Source organism: Gordionus sp. m RMFG-2023, chromosome 3 (assembly GCF_954871325.1).
Source record: "Gordionus sp. m RMFG-2023 chromosome 3, tfGorSpeb1-WG-v2, whole genome shotgun sequence".
NCBI lineage: Eukaryota > Metazoa > Nematomorpha > Gordioida > Chordodea > Parachordodidae > Gordionus > Gordionus sp. m RMFG-2023.
The window spans coordinates 35369655-35388287 of NC_088777.1; the positions used below are offsets into that span (position 1 = coordinate 35369655).

At 27.0% G+C, this 18633-nt stretch overlaps 1 protein-coding gene across 2 annotated transcripts in view; it reads right to left on the reverse strand.

Moving 5' to 3' along the window:
* The window catches only part of LOC135927320 (E3 ubiquitin-protein ligase ZNF598-like), a 61191-nt gene that overhangs the window by 27239 nt on the left and 15319 nt on the right, over positions 1–18633 (reverse strand). Inside the window, exons 3-9 of one of the 2 annotated variants that reach the window (XM_065463284.1) lie at positions 16150–16325; positions 10026–10118; positions 7658–7755; positions 7045–7351; positions 5090–5381; positions 4638–4916; positions 2961–3759 (exon numbers count right to left, since the gene is read on the reverse strand). In XM_065463284.1, the coding sequence (XP_065319356.1) occupies positions 3313–3759; positions 4638–4916; positions 5090–5381; positions 7045–7351; positions 7658–7755; positions 10026–10118; positions 16150–16325 (1692 nt within the window). In that variant the 3' untranslated portion in view covers positions 2961–3312. Of the gene's footprint in view, positions 1–2960; positions 3760–4637; positions 4917–5089; positions 5382–7044; positions 7352–7657; positions 7756–10025; positions 10119–16149; positions 16326–18633 lie in introns of those variants that run through there. The other variant, XR_010572039.1, reaches the window with a different exon arrangement.

Here is an 18633-nt window from a genome sequence, read left to right on the forward strand (position 1 = left end):
ATTAAAGGACTCATGCGGTCGCTTCCGATCTATTAATTTATTACACAGTGCACAAAATAACCTAGGGTAGTTTTAGAAAAAAATTGATCTTTCCAACATACGATTATAGATTTATGCGGTAAGCTATTCTTGCAATCACCTACTGGCAGACACTACTCGAAAACAGGAAACTATCTATATGTATTATAACTATGGCAGTGGGGCTATATAAATAAATGTAAGATTTATTTGTTAAAAGATTACCTTTGATATTGTTTAGCATAAGTCGAAATATATAATTTTTTAGAAACATCGAAGATGTTTTCCCGCTTGCTATTAAAATTATTTTTTAAAAAATCGATATTAAAGATTTTTATCGGGTAATTATGAAATATCGGGATAAATTAAAAATGAAATTCCATTCATTTGCTAGCTATTTTTTTTTATCGTATAAATACAAAAATTTTTCGCATCTTTATATTTAAAATTAATACTAATTAAAAAATAATTGCTTTAGCATCTAGGTTAAATGACTCGATTCGACTATCCCAATATTTTCGCCAAAAATATTATATAAGCCTGGTGATTTTGCTCATAGCAAAAAGGTTTAGATATATATTAAAATCTCGAATCTTATAAAATATTATTTTGGCTAAAATCTTAATTTAAAATCAGCTAAATCGAGCAGTTTAACACTATTTGCATTTTTTCTTTTCCTATTCCTGCCTGATCTTAATTTTACAATTCAAGATGGTAATAAACTTTAACCCTTTAAGCAAAAGTTTGAAGTTATTACTAAATTGGAAACTACAAAAGAACAATTAGCAAAATCTTACGATTGTCATGTTCTATGATTTATAGAATAATATCAAATAAAAGGGGCATATTATCACAATACCTTATAAATAAACACCAGCAATTAAGAAGTAAAAGTAGTTCTTCTAAAAAACAGGCAGTTCATTTTGGTTTACAAAGATGTGGATCAAAAATTGTAACTTGAATTTTGTCTTTTATAAAATTATTATCAAATAAAATAAATATTATCAATTTGGAAATTTTCTTTTTTTCTGACCATATCGAACCTTTTGACATCTAGATTCGGTTATAGTCCCAGGAAGAAAAAAATATTAAGGTTTAGGTTAAGTAATCAAATTTTATAAGGATTCAATTTGTTCAAAACTTTTAAACTTTTTCATATAAATTTTTGCCAAAATAAAAATGGATATTTTTGTTTTATGCTTTAATTTAGTGATATATAATTCAGAAAGTTGATAATTGCCATAATGTTTACCTGCCTTTTCAAAATTTTTGAGGAAAATATTTATTTTTGTTATAATAATATAATTCAAAAAAGAAAAATATCTTAATCGTCATAAAATATTACTGTTTATCCATACATGGCTTTAAATAATTTAAATCTTTACAAATAAGAACAAAAGAATTTAAAATTAACCCACAATTTTATTGTAAATTATCATGTGTTAGCTTTAATGTTTTGAACTTTAAATAAATTTTTGAGTGCGTTTTTTAAATTTAATATAACTTTGCTGGAAAATTATTCCAGTATGTGTAGTAAACCTTACTCTTTTTATAAAATTTGGCCAAACTTTTTACCTTAATATAATTTTAATATTATAAATTTGAAATCGCTAAAAAGTTAACAGAAAAATTGTATGAAATTAATAGGTTAGGTATTCTAAACAGCTGGAATACATTTCCTTAAAATAAGATTTAAAGAAGCGCACTAAAAATATCATTTAAAGTTGAAAAAAATAGCTAACACACATAAAATAATTATTACAATGTACTATAAATAAAATAAAATCTAATATATCTTAAATATTACTTCTTATTTTGAAGGAATTTATAATAACATTTACTCCTAATTACTTAACGGGTAAGTGGTAAGGTGTAGAAAAAAAAGCGAGTGATGTGAAAGAGGCATATCCCACCTCCATTTTAAAACTGTTATATCTCATTAAAAATTTTATATTAAACTGTCATGATATTGATCAAGGTATCCTTAAGTTAACTGTAAATAAAAAAATATGAAGATTTAATATTAAATAACAATTATATGAGAAATTTAGACACTATATTTCATATTTATACTCTAAAATCTATTTGTGCAGTAATTAATTTTAATTAATAAAATATTTGTGCAAACTTGCTTTCAAATTTATATGTATTTTTTAAAAAAAATTTATAAAATTTGTAGAAACATAGTTGAAAAAACCAGGCCAAAATATCCATAGATTTATTTGTTAGTAACAATTTAAACTATAAAGGGATGTTAATATACCAGATATTTGCTATTAACTTTAAAAGTCTGATCATCTTTAACTCATAATTATAGTCGGGTAATTACTATATTTTTAGCCGTTTAAGACAATTTTTAACCGATTAAAAAATGAACTAAATTAAGTTTTTAACCGAAAATTATCACCTTGGCCTAGGGGATTTTCTTAAAAAGATAGCAGCTCAAATTTGGAACAAACTAATATAAATTTAAACGCCTTAATGTTCATGGATTTATTCGGCAGACGCCTGAAGATTGAACCGGCATTCAGATATTACCTAACCATAATAGATGAATTTTTATAAAATGAACCTTAAAGCTATCAAGAGAAAGGTTGGTTTTTTAAATAGCAAAAGATTTATTAATAAATATTGATAGAAGATATTGGAGATAGAAATTAGAGGAAATTATTTCATTACCTTTAAATTTAGACGATATATCTTTTTAGTTTTTAAAGTAGATGGAACCGAAACTAACTTGTTTTATAATTTATATTTGTAAAAAAAAATACTGAGTGAAAAATTCTATTTAACATTTTTATTGATAAATTTCATTCACACAGACCAAAACAATGACTAATAATTATGTAGTGATATGTGTTTTCAGCTAATAAAATTATTTATCGAAAGAAAAACATTTTTTTTATTAAAAATTCGCAGTAAAATTAATGTAAGGCACAAATGACATGACATCATTTGCTATTGTTTATATAAAATTAATATGTTAAAGGTTCAGTGTTTTATGGTTGATTAGGAAAATTATAAATAATAAAGTCCTGCTCAAAAAAAACATAGGCGAAAAATACAGTGTTAATTACGATAATTTATGTTATTTATTCTTATATTCATCTTAAAATTTTAATCTACATATTTATAAAGGTATTGTTTTGAAAAGTAGTAAAATTATTTAACCGGACTAATTTTTAGATAACCGATGTTTGTTTACGATTTTTTGAACTATCTCATTTAATCCAGTAAATTCAATGATGGATGGATATTTTTCTAAATTGAGCGTATTTATATTAATAAGATGATTTATAAATCGATCCCGTTAAGTCTAGCCGCCAGCTGAGCCAATTTAACGCTCTTTTCATCCATATCCTTTATTTTATTACTATTTAAATTTTTAAGCTTCCCAGTAGGAAGACTAGGGAATTCGTTAAGTATAAGAGGGGGAGGCGGAGGGATAGGTGGAGGTGGTAAAATTCGGAGAGGAGCTTTAGACGATTTAGATGATGATAAAAATAGCTGATTGTACGATGATAAATTATCATATTTGGAATGTTGAGCAGAATAAGAGTTATAATTGTTTTTGCGAGAAGGATTTAAAGAAGGAAACTCGGAGGAAGCTATAAGGTTATCGGGCTGAATACGTGGCAGACGGCAAAATTCATTTTCTTCGCTATCGTCAAGATGATTATAGAATTCATTATCATCTGACATCTGTAGAATAGGAACCTTTGGTACACTCGATGACGATTTCTATTTATTCATTTATAAAGGTACAAAATGTTTTTATATTTAAATTGCAAATAAGGGATTATAAATTAGTAATAAGGGTATACCGATACCACTTTTTGGAGGCCGATCCGATCCTATATTAAATTGATATCGGCCTATTACCGATCCGATTTTTTAATATACTTTTTATTAGTATAACATATATAATTTAATTATACCATAACATATGTCATTTAAATATATTATAATGATCAGTTATAGTTTATATTCAATTCAATTGCAATTCCGGATATAAATAGTTTTATTAATAAATGACATATTTATATAATAAGTAATAACATTAATCTATTTACATATTATGAAATTTGAAATAAATATTTAAAATTAATATATTGAAGATTTCTTTTTAGAAATACCAAAATTTCCAATCTATCAGAGGTCAGTCTGCGGCGATGGGGACTGCCAATTTCACTAAAATCAGATTCTGAAGAGAATATCGCACACTTTTATAAACAGTGCGCAAAAAAATAACAATATGGCAGAATATTTATTAATTAATTATTATTAAAAATGTAAACGATTTTATTTATAAAAATAAATGGTTTTTAAATATAACTTTTTTTTAAAATTTTATATTTTATTTTTGTTATAAACGCCATTTTTTATCGGATCGGATCGGGCCGATAAAAATATCGGTACATCACTAATTAGTTATATAATTTTAGATTATAAAATCAAAAGCAGTCAGGTTCGAGTATCCCAATCAAAGTCGTCCTCGTAAATCTTAGAGTATTTTCGGGCCACGGGTGACAAAAAAAAGGTAGATGCAAGGCTCTAATTAAAATGATACAGTAGAAAAATGTGGTAAAAGATTTAATTTTATATAATATAAAATGAACTTTGGTCTTTTTGGAAGAATGAGCATTACTAGATGGTGATGTTTTAGCGCCTTTCTTAAAATGATCGATTGTGGTTGATTGGAGCAGGTTAAATTTATTGCTACTTTTTGAGTTTGAAGCAATTTTTGGTGACAATGAATGTGATTGATTAGATTTAGAGTTAAAGGTGGAAGATGATAACGTTACTTTCTTTTGAGGTTTATTGGAAGATGTTAAAGCGGGAAAGGCCTCATCCACATTAGATCCTAATCGAGTGTGGGGCCAAGGGTTAGGTGAAGCCTTTTGACAAACAAAATTATACCATATATAATTACTCATACAGGTGGTCATATAGAATATTTAAAATTAAACATGGTATTAAATAATGGTTTGTAAAGAAATATTTTATATGTGATATTTGATCTTAGATCGTAACTTGCACCTCCTCTCTTTAAATTAACATAAATATATACTTGCACGGTTCTACTGAAAGGCCTTGGCAAGAAAGGTGCTAGATTCTGGGATGTCAAAGTGTTTGCATCTTCTTTATTTTTACTTATTTTGTCATATTCCGAATGATATTTATTATCGATGCTATTGTTGGAGTTGGAAGAAAGGGTAGTCATTTGATTGTTGCCAATAGACAAGGAGGGGAAGTCAGAAGAGGTCAGCTGATGAAAATTATTTGCGTTGTAATCGTCAAAGATATTGCGATTGTTGCTGTGAAGGTGATCTTCAGGGTTAAAGTAAATGTTCGAGTCCACGCTTAGCAGAAATGAAAGAGAAAGCGTTAAAAAGTTTTACAAATTATAGCAAGAATTTAACTAGTCAGAACTCTCGAGAGGATCAAAGGCGTGTTAGAATTAATATTATTTGAAAATGGTTTATTTTGATCTAAAATCATAAGTAGCTTAATAAATTCCTTAGAATATATAATATATCTAAAGATTTCATTAATTTTGGTTGAGTGGATTTGGGCTTGTTAAATCTTAATTTATGTATGAATTATTTATATTAATTTCCTAATTTTGAAGAATATTAATTTGAAATGTCTAGGTTATATATATATATATACATGTTAGCGGGAATGTGTTATATTATAACTTTAAATCATTCTTTGAACATATTTTTTAATAAAAATATGATTTAAAAGGAAATGTTTTCCATCATGTTTGAGAAATATACCCTATAAATTTCAGACAATTTCGCCATGAAATTTTGTAAGTAAAATAATTTATATTAGTTTTTTTATACATTTTTTATATAAATTATAAATGACTTAACGATTCATGGCAAATTTGTCTACAATTCATAAGATAGGAACTCCACACATGCAGAAATATATTTCCAGTAAAATCAGTTTTATTAAAAAACGAGTTAAAAAAATGATAATAGGTTATAAAAAAAAATAACACATTGCCGGGAAAAACACATGCCACTAACATATAATATCAATTAATATTTCTACTTATTATTAAGACAAAAAAACAAAATTTTTTATGGCATAAGTTGTAATTGTAATTTATGCTCAATATTTTTTATTTATAAAGTTTAAGTTTAATTAATGATAGGTAAAAAGAAAAATAATAAATATAAATAATTGAGATAAATTCATTTGAAGGGGATGCCAGAAAAATAATTTAAGGTTTATTAGATCCTATCAAGTGTTTTTACATTATATATTTTTTTAACTAGAGTACTAAAAGGTTAAATTAAATGTTGGAAAAGTATTTTATTAATCATCTATACGCAATAGATTTGGTATGCGTAATAAAATATCAAAATTTAAAGGGTTCTTAAATTATATATTGCTATTACCAGAGTCCTGCTTAGTCCGCCAGAGCAATATTTTTGCCAATTCAAATTTTAAATTAAAAAAAATAAATCAACTGGTTAAACTTTATTTAATAATATATGTATCTAAGAATTAACTAAATATAAAATATATCAATTTAAATTGTATTATTTGTAAGGAAAAATAAAGCGCTACTATCAAAATCTTATTAATATTGAAAATGAATACTATAAAATTGTGAAAGGCAATATTTGACTAAAAAATAAATATATTAGAAATGACTAAATGGTGATTTGAAAATCGTATAGTTAATGTAGACTAAACCGTATGGACCATATATTAATCCTTATAATGAGTGATATGCAGATCAAAAAGAGTCAAGCATGAATTATCCATAGGTAAAAAGTCTGAGATCCAAAAGTAAAGATATAGGAGAAAATAACAGTTAAGGTATATCAGGATTTTATCGATGTCCGATAGAATAAAAAAAGAAGATTCAATAATGGATCTAAACCAAGCTAAGAGAATAAGCAGAAATGTATGGTAAGGAATATAGAAGCATTGACATAAACATGTACCCTGGACATTTATAACATTGATTCAAAAACAAGAGATAATTTAATAATTTCTAACCCAAAATGGTCTGGAATTAAGGTCCCACTATCTAAATAAGGCTGCTGTCTTCTTGCTCTATTGTCCCCGTGTCTATTTGCATTGTTATCATTATCAAACCTCCTATCTGGAAAAGGGTTACTTGAACCGCTATAATTTTGATTAAAATCGCTTGAATTCGTATAACGAGCAGGATTCCTGTTCAAATTCTCGATAATAGGGTTCAATTCGTTAGTGAAAGAAATTTCGACATTTCTAAGCAACCTCTGTGAATTCTTATCCATAGTTTTAGAGTGTTTTTCAATCCTGTGAGCTCTCATATCAATTTCTTTAATGGAAAAGACAGTAGTTTAATGAATGAAAAATTATATATTTAATTTAGTTAAGAAATTAAAATTTGTTAGTCATATATAATTCTAACGAATACAGAAAAATAAAATTGCACCCCGCTATAAAAATGAGGGAAAAAACCCCTAAACGTGAAACGAGGAAAGCTCAAAATATTAAGAAAGCAAATTAATCCACGCCTTGATTATGTGAAACCTTAGGAGAGTTTTGAATAATTTATTTTTGAATTTTACTTTTAAGTATTTAGAATATATATGGGTATAGTCAGTAATATTTTTTTAAATACCATTGCGAAAAGCAGTGACAAATCTTTCGTATTTGCAATCCCCTTCTTCGCATAGATGATGTTCAGATCTAAAATGATCTCTGAGTACGGGATAAGTGCTTTTGATAGATATTACAAATGTGCAATTTGTTAAAAGAAACAGCAATAAGTCATTATTAAAGTAAGTGAGAATAAAAATTCGATATAATATTAAATAAAAGTAGTTCCATTTTACATTTAATTTCCCCCACTTTGTTTTTATCATTCATTAAATCTCTAATTTAATTTTATTGTGTTAATTTAAAAAATATGCATTTATTTTTTCCTGGCTGATATAAATTCAAATGTAAGGTTGGACTTGATGTTAGCAAAAAAGTATATTATTTATTAAATATTAAGGTGAATAAAAAAAGAAGCTTGATATAGATATCAAATTTCAAAAAACAGGATAAATTTGTCTAATTCGATTCTTTGGATCAGGATTCCGCCCAATTCGACAAATAACCCAGTCTTTCGGACGACCATTTTTAAAATGGATAAAATTTGGTAAAAAGGTTAATCAGATTGTATATTTTTTAAAAATTAAAAATTTAAAGCTCTGGCTCAAATAGAACTTATGGGCCTTCAAAGACCAATAAGAACATCATCTTGATTTTAATAATCTAAAATTACTAGATAAATATTTAGTCCAAGGTCACAAATTATATATCATTTTATAGCCCTTAAAATACTCCTGAAAATACAAATTATTTTAAAAATATTTTCAGTTTTGATATTTCTGGTAAGACAAAAAAATTATCTTGAACTCACCAAATATGTTTATTACTAATATATACAAATATTCAAGTAATAATATTAATTGAGAAAATAAGAATTTAAATTTTATTTAATTTTTATAATCTTGCGAATAAAAATTTTTTATAAACAAAAATAATATGCATTTAATATTATAAATGACCATAAATATTTATATAAAATTATTATATAAACTATGTAAATTGATTTTTTAAATTCCTATAATTATAAAAACTATATAAAATTCAAATTCTTATTTTCTCTATTAATATTTTTACTTAAATATTTATTTATATTAGTAATAAACTGATTTTATAAGTTTCATCTTTTAAACGCCTTTTATGATTGAATTTTTTATTCCTAAAATTAAGAAAAACAAAATAAAATTTAAACTCCTTTTTTCTTCATTAATATTTTTACTTAAATATATTGGTAAAAACATATTTGGTGTGTTTAATCACAAGGTCCTTCTCAAAATAATTTTTTTTTGTTTTACCGAACTACAAAATAATATATAACTTGTGACTTTAAACTAAAAATATTTTGAGTATTTAGAGATTCGTTAAAATAAAAGGCTCTCACTGGACTTTGAAAGCGAAAGCCCTAACTCCTGATTTATTTGAGCTAAAGCTTTAAAATTTTGATTTGTATAAAATATACACTATATAATTAATATGCAGTTTCATTTATTTTAATGAAGGTGATCCGATAATCGCGTTATTTCAGTCGATATGTCATGGAATTTATCAATTAGCTAAGCTTAAATTATCAAGTTGATTTTATTTCGATAAAATTAGTTCATCCTTTTTTGAGAAATGAAAATAATTTTATTTACTTTGGCTTTATATTATTACTTAATTTATTTATAATATAATATTTTCATCGCCTATATTTATAGAAAGTACAAAACTTTATGTACAAATCTGAAGGGATCCAAACCGTGTTGAATATCGGTTTGGGTTCATAAAAAATAACCGTTTAAGATTCAAGTTCGGTTTGTAAAAATATGAGCGGTTGGGTTTAAATTTTAAAAACCCGATTAGAACACTTTCGCATATAAGCCTGATAGAATATAAATAAAAAAGCATTTTAAAATTTTATTACTAATTCCCATACATAAATTTACTAACTATTTTATTATTATTGCCCATCAAATACAGCTAGTTTTTAAATTTTAATATATAAACAGTATTTACTAATTTTAATATAAATATTTATCATAAAAATGGCTAGTGATATCAAACGGTTTAAACCAGTTAGTAATTTTTTATAAGTTCGGTTATTTGGACAAAATATTTTATAGTTGGTGACAAATAATATAACGGTTAATACAGGTTTCAGTTCAGTTTTGATCCCTGCAAATTGACGCCCACATTTCAAAGTAACAGGTTTCTAATTTTAGGTTTGTCAACCCAGACCCCGACCGTTGTATAAAAAATAAGCTCACGACCATAGTTTTGGATAAAATTCACCCGTCTATTGATTTAAAAGTGTTAAAGAAAAATTTTGGAATGAAATGTAAAAATGAAATTAGATTGATTCTCTCGAATGACTATATGTCTTCTCATTATAAATAAATATAAAATAATATTACTCAAAGTAAGCGTTTATGCCATCCGCATCGCAAAAGTGACAGAAAAAGTGATCCCTTCTAAGATGTTTAAACAATTCTTCCTCGTCAAGATACCTATCAATCAAATATAGTTATTTTCAAGAATGCATTGCTAATATATACCTAAAGTTTCCTGAATTCATGTTGATAAAAAAATTTATTTTAGTTCGAATATTTAATATTAGTATATTATAGACAACAAATAAAGGGGGTTAAAAAAGCCTGACTCCAGAGTCTGTAATCAATTAAGGTGTTAAGGAAAAATATTTCAATTTTAATATTAATTATAGGTATAATAGATTTGAAATTAAATACGATCGTTGATTATATGCACCGATACAACTTAACACAGTGAATTTAGAAAGAGCTGATTGATTTTATTATTACATTTAAAAAGAATTGTAATGATCACTTTATGATTTGTGGATTTGTAATGTTTACTTTATTTTAAAATAAAAAGAATATCATTGAAAATTAATTATGGGGTATCGCCATCAGCGGCGATACTCTTAAATTTAAAATAAAAATATTTGAAAATTTTATATTCCATCGCTAGTTTCTTCCATGAATTTAACAATGGAACGCTTTTTGTTCATTTACAATTTTGACAGGTATATTTAAATTAATTAGGTGCACGGATACATAAAACAGGAGAAAAGATGAAAAATCCTATGTGCGATACGATAATGGCACAAGAACAAACTGGGAAATTTATGGGAAATATATAATTTAGGGATTTATTAAATAAGTATTATGGTATTTAAATTAATTTAAGAAAAAGCTTACCTAATGTCATATAACTAGGCCAAATGTCGTTTCGCATAGCATCTTAATGTGTAAAGGTCTAGAATCAATTGGGAGTTGGGGGATGTAAAAGGACAGACTAAGAGATTTATGTGAAATATTCAATGTTGAACTTATGAATAGTATCATTTAAGAATATTAAATAAGTATCATGGGGATTCAATTTAATTTAAATAAGGCATACCCTAGGTCATACAGTACCAGACCTAATGCCACTCCTAATAGAGATTTGGATATAAAGGACGGGTAGGGGTGCATAAAATGCAGCAACTGAATAGAACATATAAAATCATAGAAAATGTCGCGTTAAATAGATATTTATTTGAATTAATATAATCCGGATCAGGTGAAGTAGGACGTATACTGAAGAAGGATAAATAGTTCAAGTGTATGTAAAGAAATACTGAGAAATTAAGTGAGATAAATGTAAAGCTGATGAAAAGTGTTATTACGAATTTATTAATTAAAAATTAACGGGATTCAAGTTAATTAAGGAAAAAGAAGCGTACTTATGTCACAAAGAAGAGTATGAATTCAATAAACATATAATTTATTTGGGCGACTTACGTGTGGCATACTGAAACTAGGTTAGATGCAAATGTAGGTTAGAAAGATATAAATAAAAACTATATGGATGGTGATAGAAGAGAGGTGACAGGACTCCTTTATACCTCTACGCCCAATAAAAAACGGAGATTGAATTTTATTAACTTTGAATGTAGACGAGAGATTTTTAAAGTGGTTGCTAAGGAATTTTACTATATAGTCAATACCACTGTCTGGGTAACTTGTACTCATAACTTATTTGTAAGTTATTTTTAATGCCAAGATTGGTCTAAGATAATTTTTAAATTCCAAGCACATATATTGTTAAACAGTAGGTGTCAAGTAGAATTTAGTATACGGTTCTTTATTAATACAATGAAAACTTTAAATGCTACGAAGCTCTGTAGTCATCGAAAGCAGGGGGGTTTGAGTCGTCTACGGTAACATTCAATCTCCGTCTTCTATTGTGCGTAGAGGTGTTAAGTTAGGGTGTGCCCTGTCACCAAGTTTATTAATATAATTATGAACAAAATCATGGATACCTTTGGAGCATTCATAAAAATTAATTATCTCATAAATCATTAGATATACTTACATAAATATCCCTCTTGTTAGAGGTCGAGCAACATTTATTATTCCTCTTCTATTACCATTCATTTTTATATTTATATCTTTACAACAGGAGTTTGCATCTAACCTTAGTTTTAGTAAGCCACATGTAAGTCTCCTAAATAAATTATACCTTTTTTGACATAAGTACGTTTACTTCCTTAATTAACTTGAATCCCGTTAATATTTATTTAATAAATTAATATTACTTTTCGTCAACTCTACAATTAAACCAAAATTTCTTAGCCACACTATCACTCTTTCGTTTACACTTGAACCATTTATCCTTCTCCAGTATACGTACTAATTAACCTGATCCGATTTATACTATTCCCAATAAATACCTATTCTTCAGGACACCTGTTATAGTTTCTATGATCTATAGAGTTGCTGCACTTCACGTACCCAATTCGTTTTATATACCAAAATCTCTATTGGATATGGCTTTATGACCTAGTTCTGTATGACCTAGATATGCTTTTTCTTAAATTAACGTGAATTCCCATAATACTTATTTAATAAATTCTCAATAATATTATTTACTCATAAGTTTTATAATAAATCTTTCCCTTAAATTTCTTAGCCCTTTACATCCACCCACACCCAATATTCCTGAATCTAGACCTCGACACTTTAAGTGGGTATGCGAAATGAGTTGGCATGGTTGTCATTATGTACTATTTAGCTCATGCATATCCCTAAACCTATACCAATATACTTATTCTTCCTTACCTCAACCTTATTTAAGCTCGGCATTTAGCCTGTTTGTGTATGACTATGCGCTTTTCTTAAATTAAATTAGCCTAAATAAATGCTTATTTAATAAATTTTCCTTAAATTTCTTATTTTAATCTTATGCCATTATAGTTTTATATCCCTGATTCCAGTGGCGTCACTAGGGGAAGGGGCGTTAAGGGGCTCGAGCCCCCTGAAGCAAAAATTTTTTTTAATGGCTCCTTAATATCCCCTTGAACAAATAAATTTTTTTGATTGCCCCCTGAATGATTTCTTTTATAATTCCATTAAGTAATATATAGATTTAATTTTATTATTTAGAAATTAATAAGACTATTTAAATATTTATTAAATGAAATTTGTATCTTGCAAGCATAGTTAACTATACCCTCCCAAAAAAACGTGGAAGTCATTCTCTTAATTATTTTTCGTCTTTTTATCATAGTTTGATGGACTTTCTAAATAAAGCGTTGATCTGTTATATATATAATGCATAGGGCTATATTTTTTTCGATATTGCTCTGTTCTTGCGAAATTGATTATTAATGCTGTAAACATTTCTAAAAGAATCGAACGCTTCGCGTTCAACGTTCATTGATAAAATTCGAAAGCGTTCACGTTTACTTTCAAAAAATAAAGGAACGCGTTCACTTTCGTTCAAAATTTTATGATAATTTATTTTTTTAATTTAATAATGTCTTATATTTTTTATCACAATATATTAGGCATGTTAAATAATAATAAAGTTTTATTTTGATAATATAATTATAAATACAATCTAATTTAGCAAATAAAAAGATATTTTTATTTATAAAAAAATCTTTCTTAATAATTTTTAATAACAATTATTTTTTCCAACTGATAGACAGGAACAAATGGCAGTTGATACGGCATTAGCTATACTAAAAACGCGATCTACAGGTGCAGATGAGGGGATTGCGGTATTACATTTAATTAACAACTCTAGGGGTATTAAAATTTATACTTTATTTCAAAAAATTGAGATAAGTTACCCTCCTCCACCATCCTCTACTTCATCGTCAAAAAAGGATATCTAGAAATTAACAGTTCTTGCATTATTATTTCTAGGTTTTCAAAGCATTTTTTTCAATAACACTATAAGTTTATTTTTTATAGGTTCATTCTGTGGAAGTTATATCCATGGCCATTGAAGCTTCTGGATGTATAATTGCAGAAAGAACATATTGATCTTCATATATATGTTCAAATATTTAAAAAAATAAAATATATGTAATTAATTTGATAGTGATAGGTTATAATACCTTTTATTAATCATATTTAATACTGCGTCTATCAATGGTTGACCATATTTGAGGTCACTAATTTTTTTAATTTTAAAATAACTATCGTTATTGTAGAAGTAAAATCCCAAGCATTTTTTCTTCAAATTTAATGATTTTACTTAGTTATACTGTATTAAAATAATTAATATTACAATCAAATGTCGTTTTAAATTGGAACTTAAAGATTTTGACACTGATATAATATTTTTGGGCACAGTTTACACTTGCTAAGTATTGAATTAGTTCCTTCAATATAGGATGCTACTGTAAAATATTTATCATATTTAGCCATGGTAATATTAATTCATATGATTTTGAATTTTCAGAATCAGATGATGATGAAATAATAATATCCATGCTTATGATAATCTATTAAATTAAAATATAAACAATATATTCAGATTAATAAACTATAATAATGTTGTGTTAAAAAAATTGAAATGTGAAAAAGGAAAAACAGCTGTATAAAATATAAGACTTTTTTCTTAAAAAATTGGGATTAACATTATATTTTTCAAGTAAATAAAAATAAAGTGTTTTTAAAATTGAACGAACGTTAAATTCAAACGCGTTCGTCATAAAAAAGGAACGCCATTCATCATTTTTTCAAAAAAACGAACTTCGTTTACAACACTAATTGTTATATCTCTATTAAGTCAAGAGTTTGGGGGATAGTATTCTCAAAATAAGTGTCTAGAAAGGAAGGGGTTATTTGCCTCTTACGTTTTAAGGGAGTAGGAGTAAAAAACATTTTGGCAGATATAAGAGATAAAGGGAAAATCTTGACGTGTTATCTAGCAGTTTTTCTCTTCGAGATGCTCCATATCATATCTAAAAATATCTCATTTGTGAGTGAGATATAACTATGAAAATGATTTTTGATTAGTTTTATCTTTGAAAAACTATGTTCCATAGTTGGTCGTCGGATTGTGGAAAATACACGACAGAAATTATAAATATTCGATATAACGGCTCAATCGGTATAAATCTTAACCCAAATTATTTCTATTCTTTTATAAAATGTTGAAAGAAGACCAATATATTTGGGAATGAACTGCTTAAATCTTTGTTATATTTATTTATTAGAAAACTTGATTCATTATTTAGAATCATCCGAAAGTATTGAAGAATTATATTTTATCTAAATTGTTCATCAACTTGATTAAAGAACATCCATTTAATCCACATTAATATTTTTTTCAATTGGTTTAGGGTCCTTTAAATTTCTATATTTTGTCCACTTATCACTATGTAAAACAGGATTGAAGATGAGTCACTAAAAAATTTACATCTATCAATAAAAAGGTAATTCGTAATAGGCAACATTTAATTTAATGATAGCAGATATATATTTTTTTTATTATAAGCGAATACTTATTTAAAAATTTTATGATTAATAGGAAATGGTATCCTAGATTGGCAAGGTCTCCTTACAAGAATCCGATATATTTACTTTGGTTATATAAGTAAAATAGCCTTATCAGACTCAAATGAATTCTGACTTATCTTCTTTTCACAATTTGCACAAATATTTACGTTTTATTATTTTCCGTGTTACTAATAACAAATAGTCCTTCGTAAATATTTCTGTGGAACAGTAGTATTTTAAAAAATTATCTCTTTTCTTTTGGGGTCATTACATTTTCTAAAACCAACCCTCTAGCACTCTATGGATCGTCGTGTTAAGCCACTGCAAATAAAATACTGAAAGGTAATTAATTTTTTTTATTATGAATATTTTGGGTATGTACAGTAGAGACCTTCAAAATTTTTTTCGGCCGGTCCAAGCCTTCCCCGGGGGTAAATGGCCAAGATCAACTTTTTTCAATGGAATTAGAAAATATATTCTAGAACATATATAACGTGCCTACAAATTTTTATTAAAATTGAAAGATGTCGGCTCTGAGGTGTTTGAACTGGCATGGAGCCATTAAGAATTTTAAAAGAATAAAATATTTTTACAATTATAAAATTTCTTTGTGTGTTTTTGTATTAAATATTAATTTTTTAAAGTTTTGGTGAGAGCACTATGTACATGTTTGTTTAAAATGTAATCTTTTTTCAATGGTATTTATTTTGGGAATCAATTTGATTTATACAATACTTACCTTCCTTCTACAAAATCCGAGGTGTTACTTTTCTGACCAGTCACCGATTCCAAATTAGCACAGAATCTGCAAGAAGGGTGCCCTTTTTGAGACGTATCGCCCATACTAGTATCACCTTCGTTCAGATGCCGAGTCAATTCGGGTAAGGTGTAGACTTTTCTCTCTTGGGTGAAAAGCTAATAACGATTTTGCAAAATAAATTTATATATTTTAAAAAAAATTGTCGAGAAATAGTATAGCGTAGTAAAATCAATTAAATATTTTAAATGCCCTACCAATTTAAGCTTAACAACTGACTAGAGGTCTGCATTGGGCGAGTTTTTGGACCATAAGCGGTCTGCATTGGGCGAGTTTTTGGACCATAAGCTTGCCCACCCATTGTTTTAAAAAAATTTAACCCGCCTACCTAATGAATATTAATAAAATATGTTCAACCAAGTTTCGAGTTCTTGAATATATGAAATCTTGTGCATTTCATATATGACGCCAAAAATAATTTCAAAATTTTCTCCACTCAATTTTTTAAAATAATTTGATATTTTTAAAATATTACAAATTATATACAAAATAAAAGTATTATCATCATAAAATAACCCAAAACAATATAAATATTGGATCGGATTTTCTGAAATTGGCATAGCCTTACTTGAATAGAATAGCAATAAATGAGTGTTTCAATCAATAAAATAAATAAAAATTGATCAATCATTCAATAACACATGCTCACTATATTGATTCATTTTTTAATTAATTTCTTGGTATTTTGATTTCTATTAACAACTAACCCCAAGCTTGGAAAAACTATAGACGAATATACAGTTAAAATTGTACAAGAATTTTATTGTATGGACATCATGCCAGGCAAGAAAGATTGCGTTTCGATTTTGATCAAAGACGGAAAAAAGAATACCATACAAAAGAGATTAATTTTAGATAATTTGAAAGAAATTTATATATTTTTTAAAGAAATGAGGTCTGATGTCAAAATTGATTTTTCGAAATTTGCAAGCATTCGCACAAAAAATTATATACTCGTTGGAGGTAGTGGTACACATAATGCATGTGTCAACTACTACCAAAATTTTAAATTAATGATCATTGGATCAGATTTACCCAATTTAACCAATGATATGCTGCCCTTTAAAACATACAAACATATTTTACACTTAATAATTTGTAATCCGCCTCAACCATCCTATTATATGGGCAAATGTGATAATTGTCCAGGGTCAACACATTTACGCGATCAAATAGAAATATTGTTTCGTTCTAAAGACATCGAATTTATAACATACAAACAATGGCTATCTGTAGATAGAACCACTCTTGAAACAATAACCAAGCCAGTAGATGAATTTATCAATGCCTTTTTTGAAAAAATGGAATCTTTATTACCCCATTCTTTTATTTCAACGCAACAATCGTTTTATCAAAACAATCTAAAATTGAACTTAGACAAAGGCAAATATTAAATTTTATGTGATTTTTAAGAAAACTATACCTTTATACTTCCTTGAGGATGAAGTACAAAGTTATCATTGGAATAGGGCTCAATCCACTGTTCACCCTTTTGTTATATATTATAAAACTTGCCAATATTTGTTGCCTATTTGTAATGATATCCGAATCTTTGCAACACAATAAAATAGCAGAATATTATTCCCAAAAAACATTGGTAAATTTTTTAATAAAATTTGTATGCCAAATAAAATATTTTATTTTCCGATGAATCCGCTGCACAGTATAAAAATCGTAAAAATTTTATTATTTGCCATCATGAGATGGATTTCGGGGTACAGGCGAAATGACATTTTTCTGCTACAGCACACGGGAAAGTGTTAGTGATGGGATTGGTGGCACTTTTAAAAGATAAGCCGCTAGAGCTAGTTTACAAAGGCCTTACTCAAAGCAAATAACCACATCATATGAATTGTACGAGTTCGCTAAAGAAAATATTAATCGCATATATTTTGAATATATGACCAAAAAAATTACAATTACGAAGAACTATTACTCAGGGAAAGATTTTCCAAAACTAAACTTATACCTGGAACACAAAAAATTCACATCTTGATTCCAACAGGTCTACATCAATTTAAAAGTAAAATATACTCCAATTCAATAGAAAGCACTATAGAATATTTATCATATAATGATGAAAGTATAATTTTTAGAGAAATATCAGGATACATAATGTGTGTTTATGATTCTAATTGGTTAGCCTTTGTTTTGGTGAAAAATCAAAAGCAGGAAGAAATATATATAAAGTTTTTACACCCATCCAAACCTTATAATTCCTTTACATTTCCAAGTATAGACGACACTCTTTACTTGCCAAAATGTCATCTTATCATTAGTTTCACCGTTAACTGCTACTGGCCGTAGTTAAACATTGTCGCCACAAGAAAGTACATCCGCTACCAAAAAATCAGAATCTTTTAAAAGTAAGTTATATATTAGATTTTTAAATTTATATTATATCAA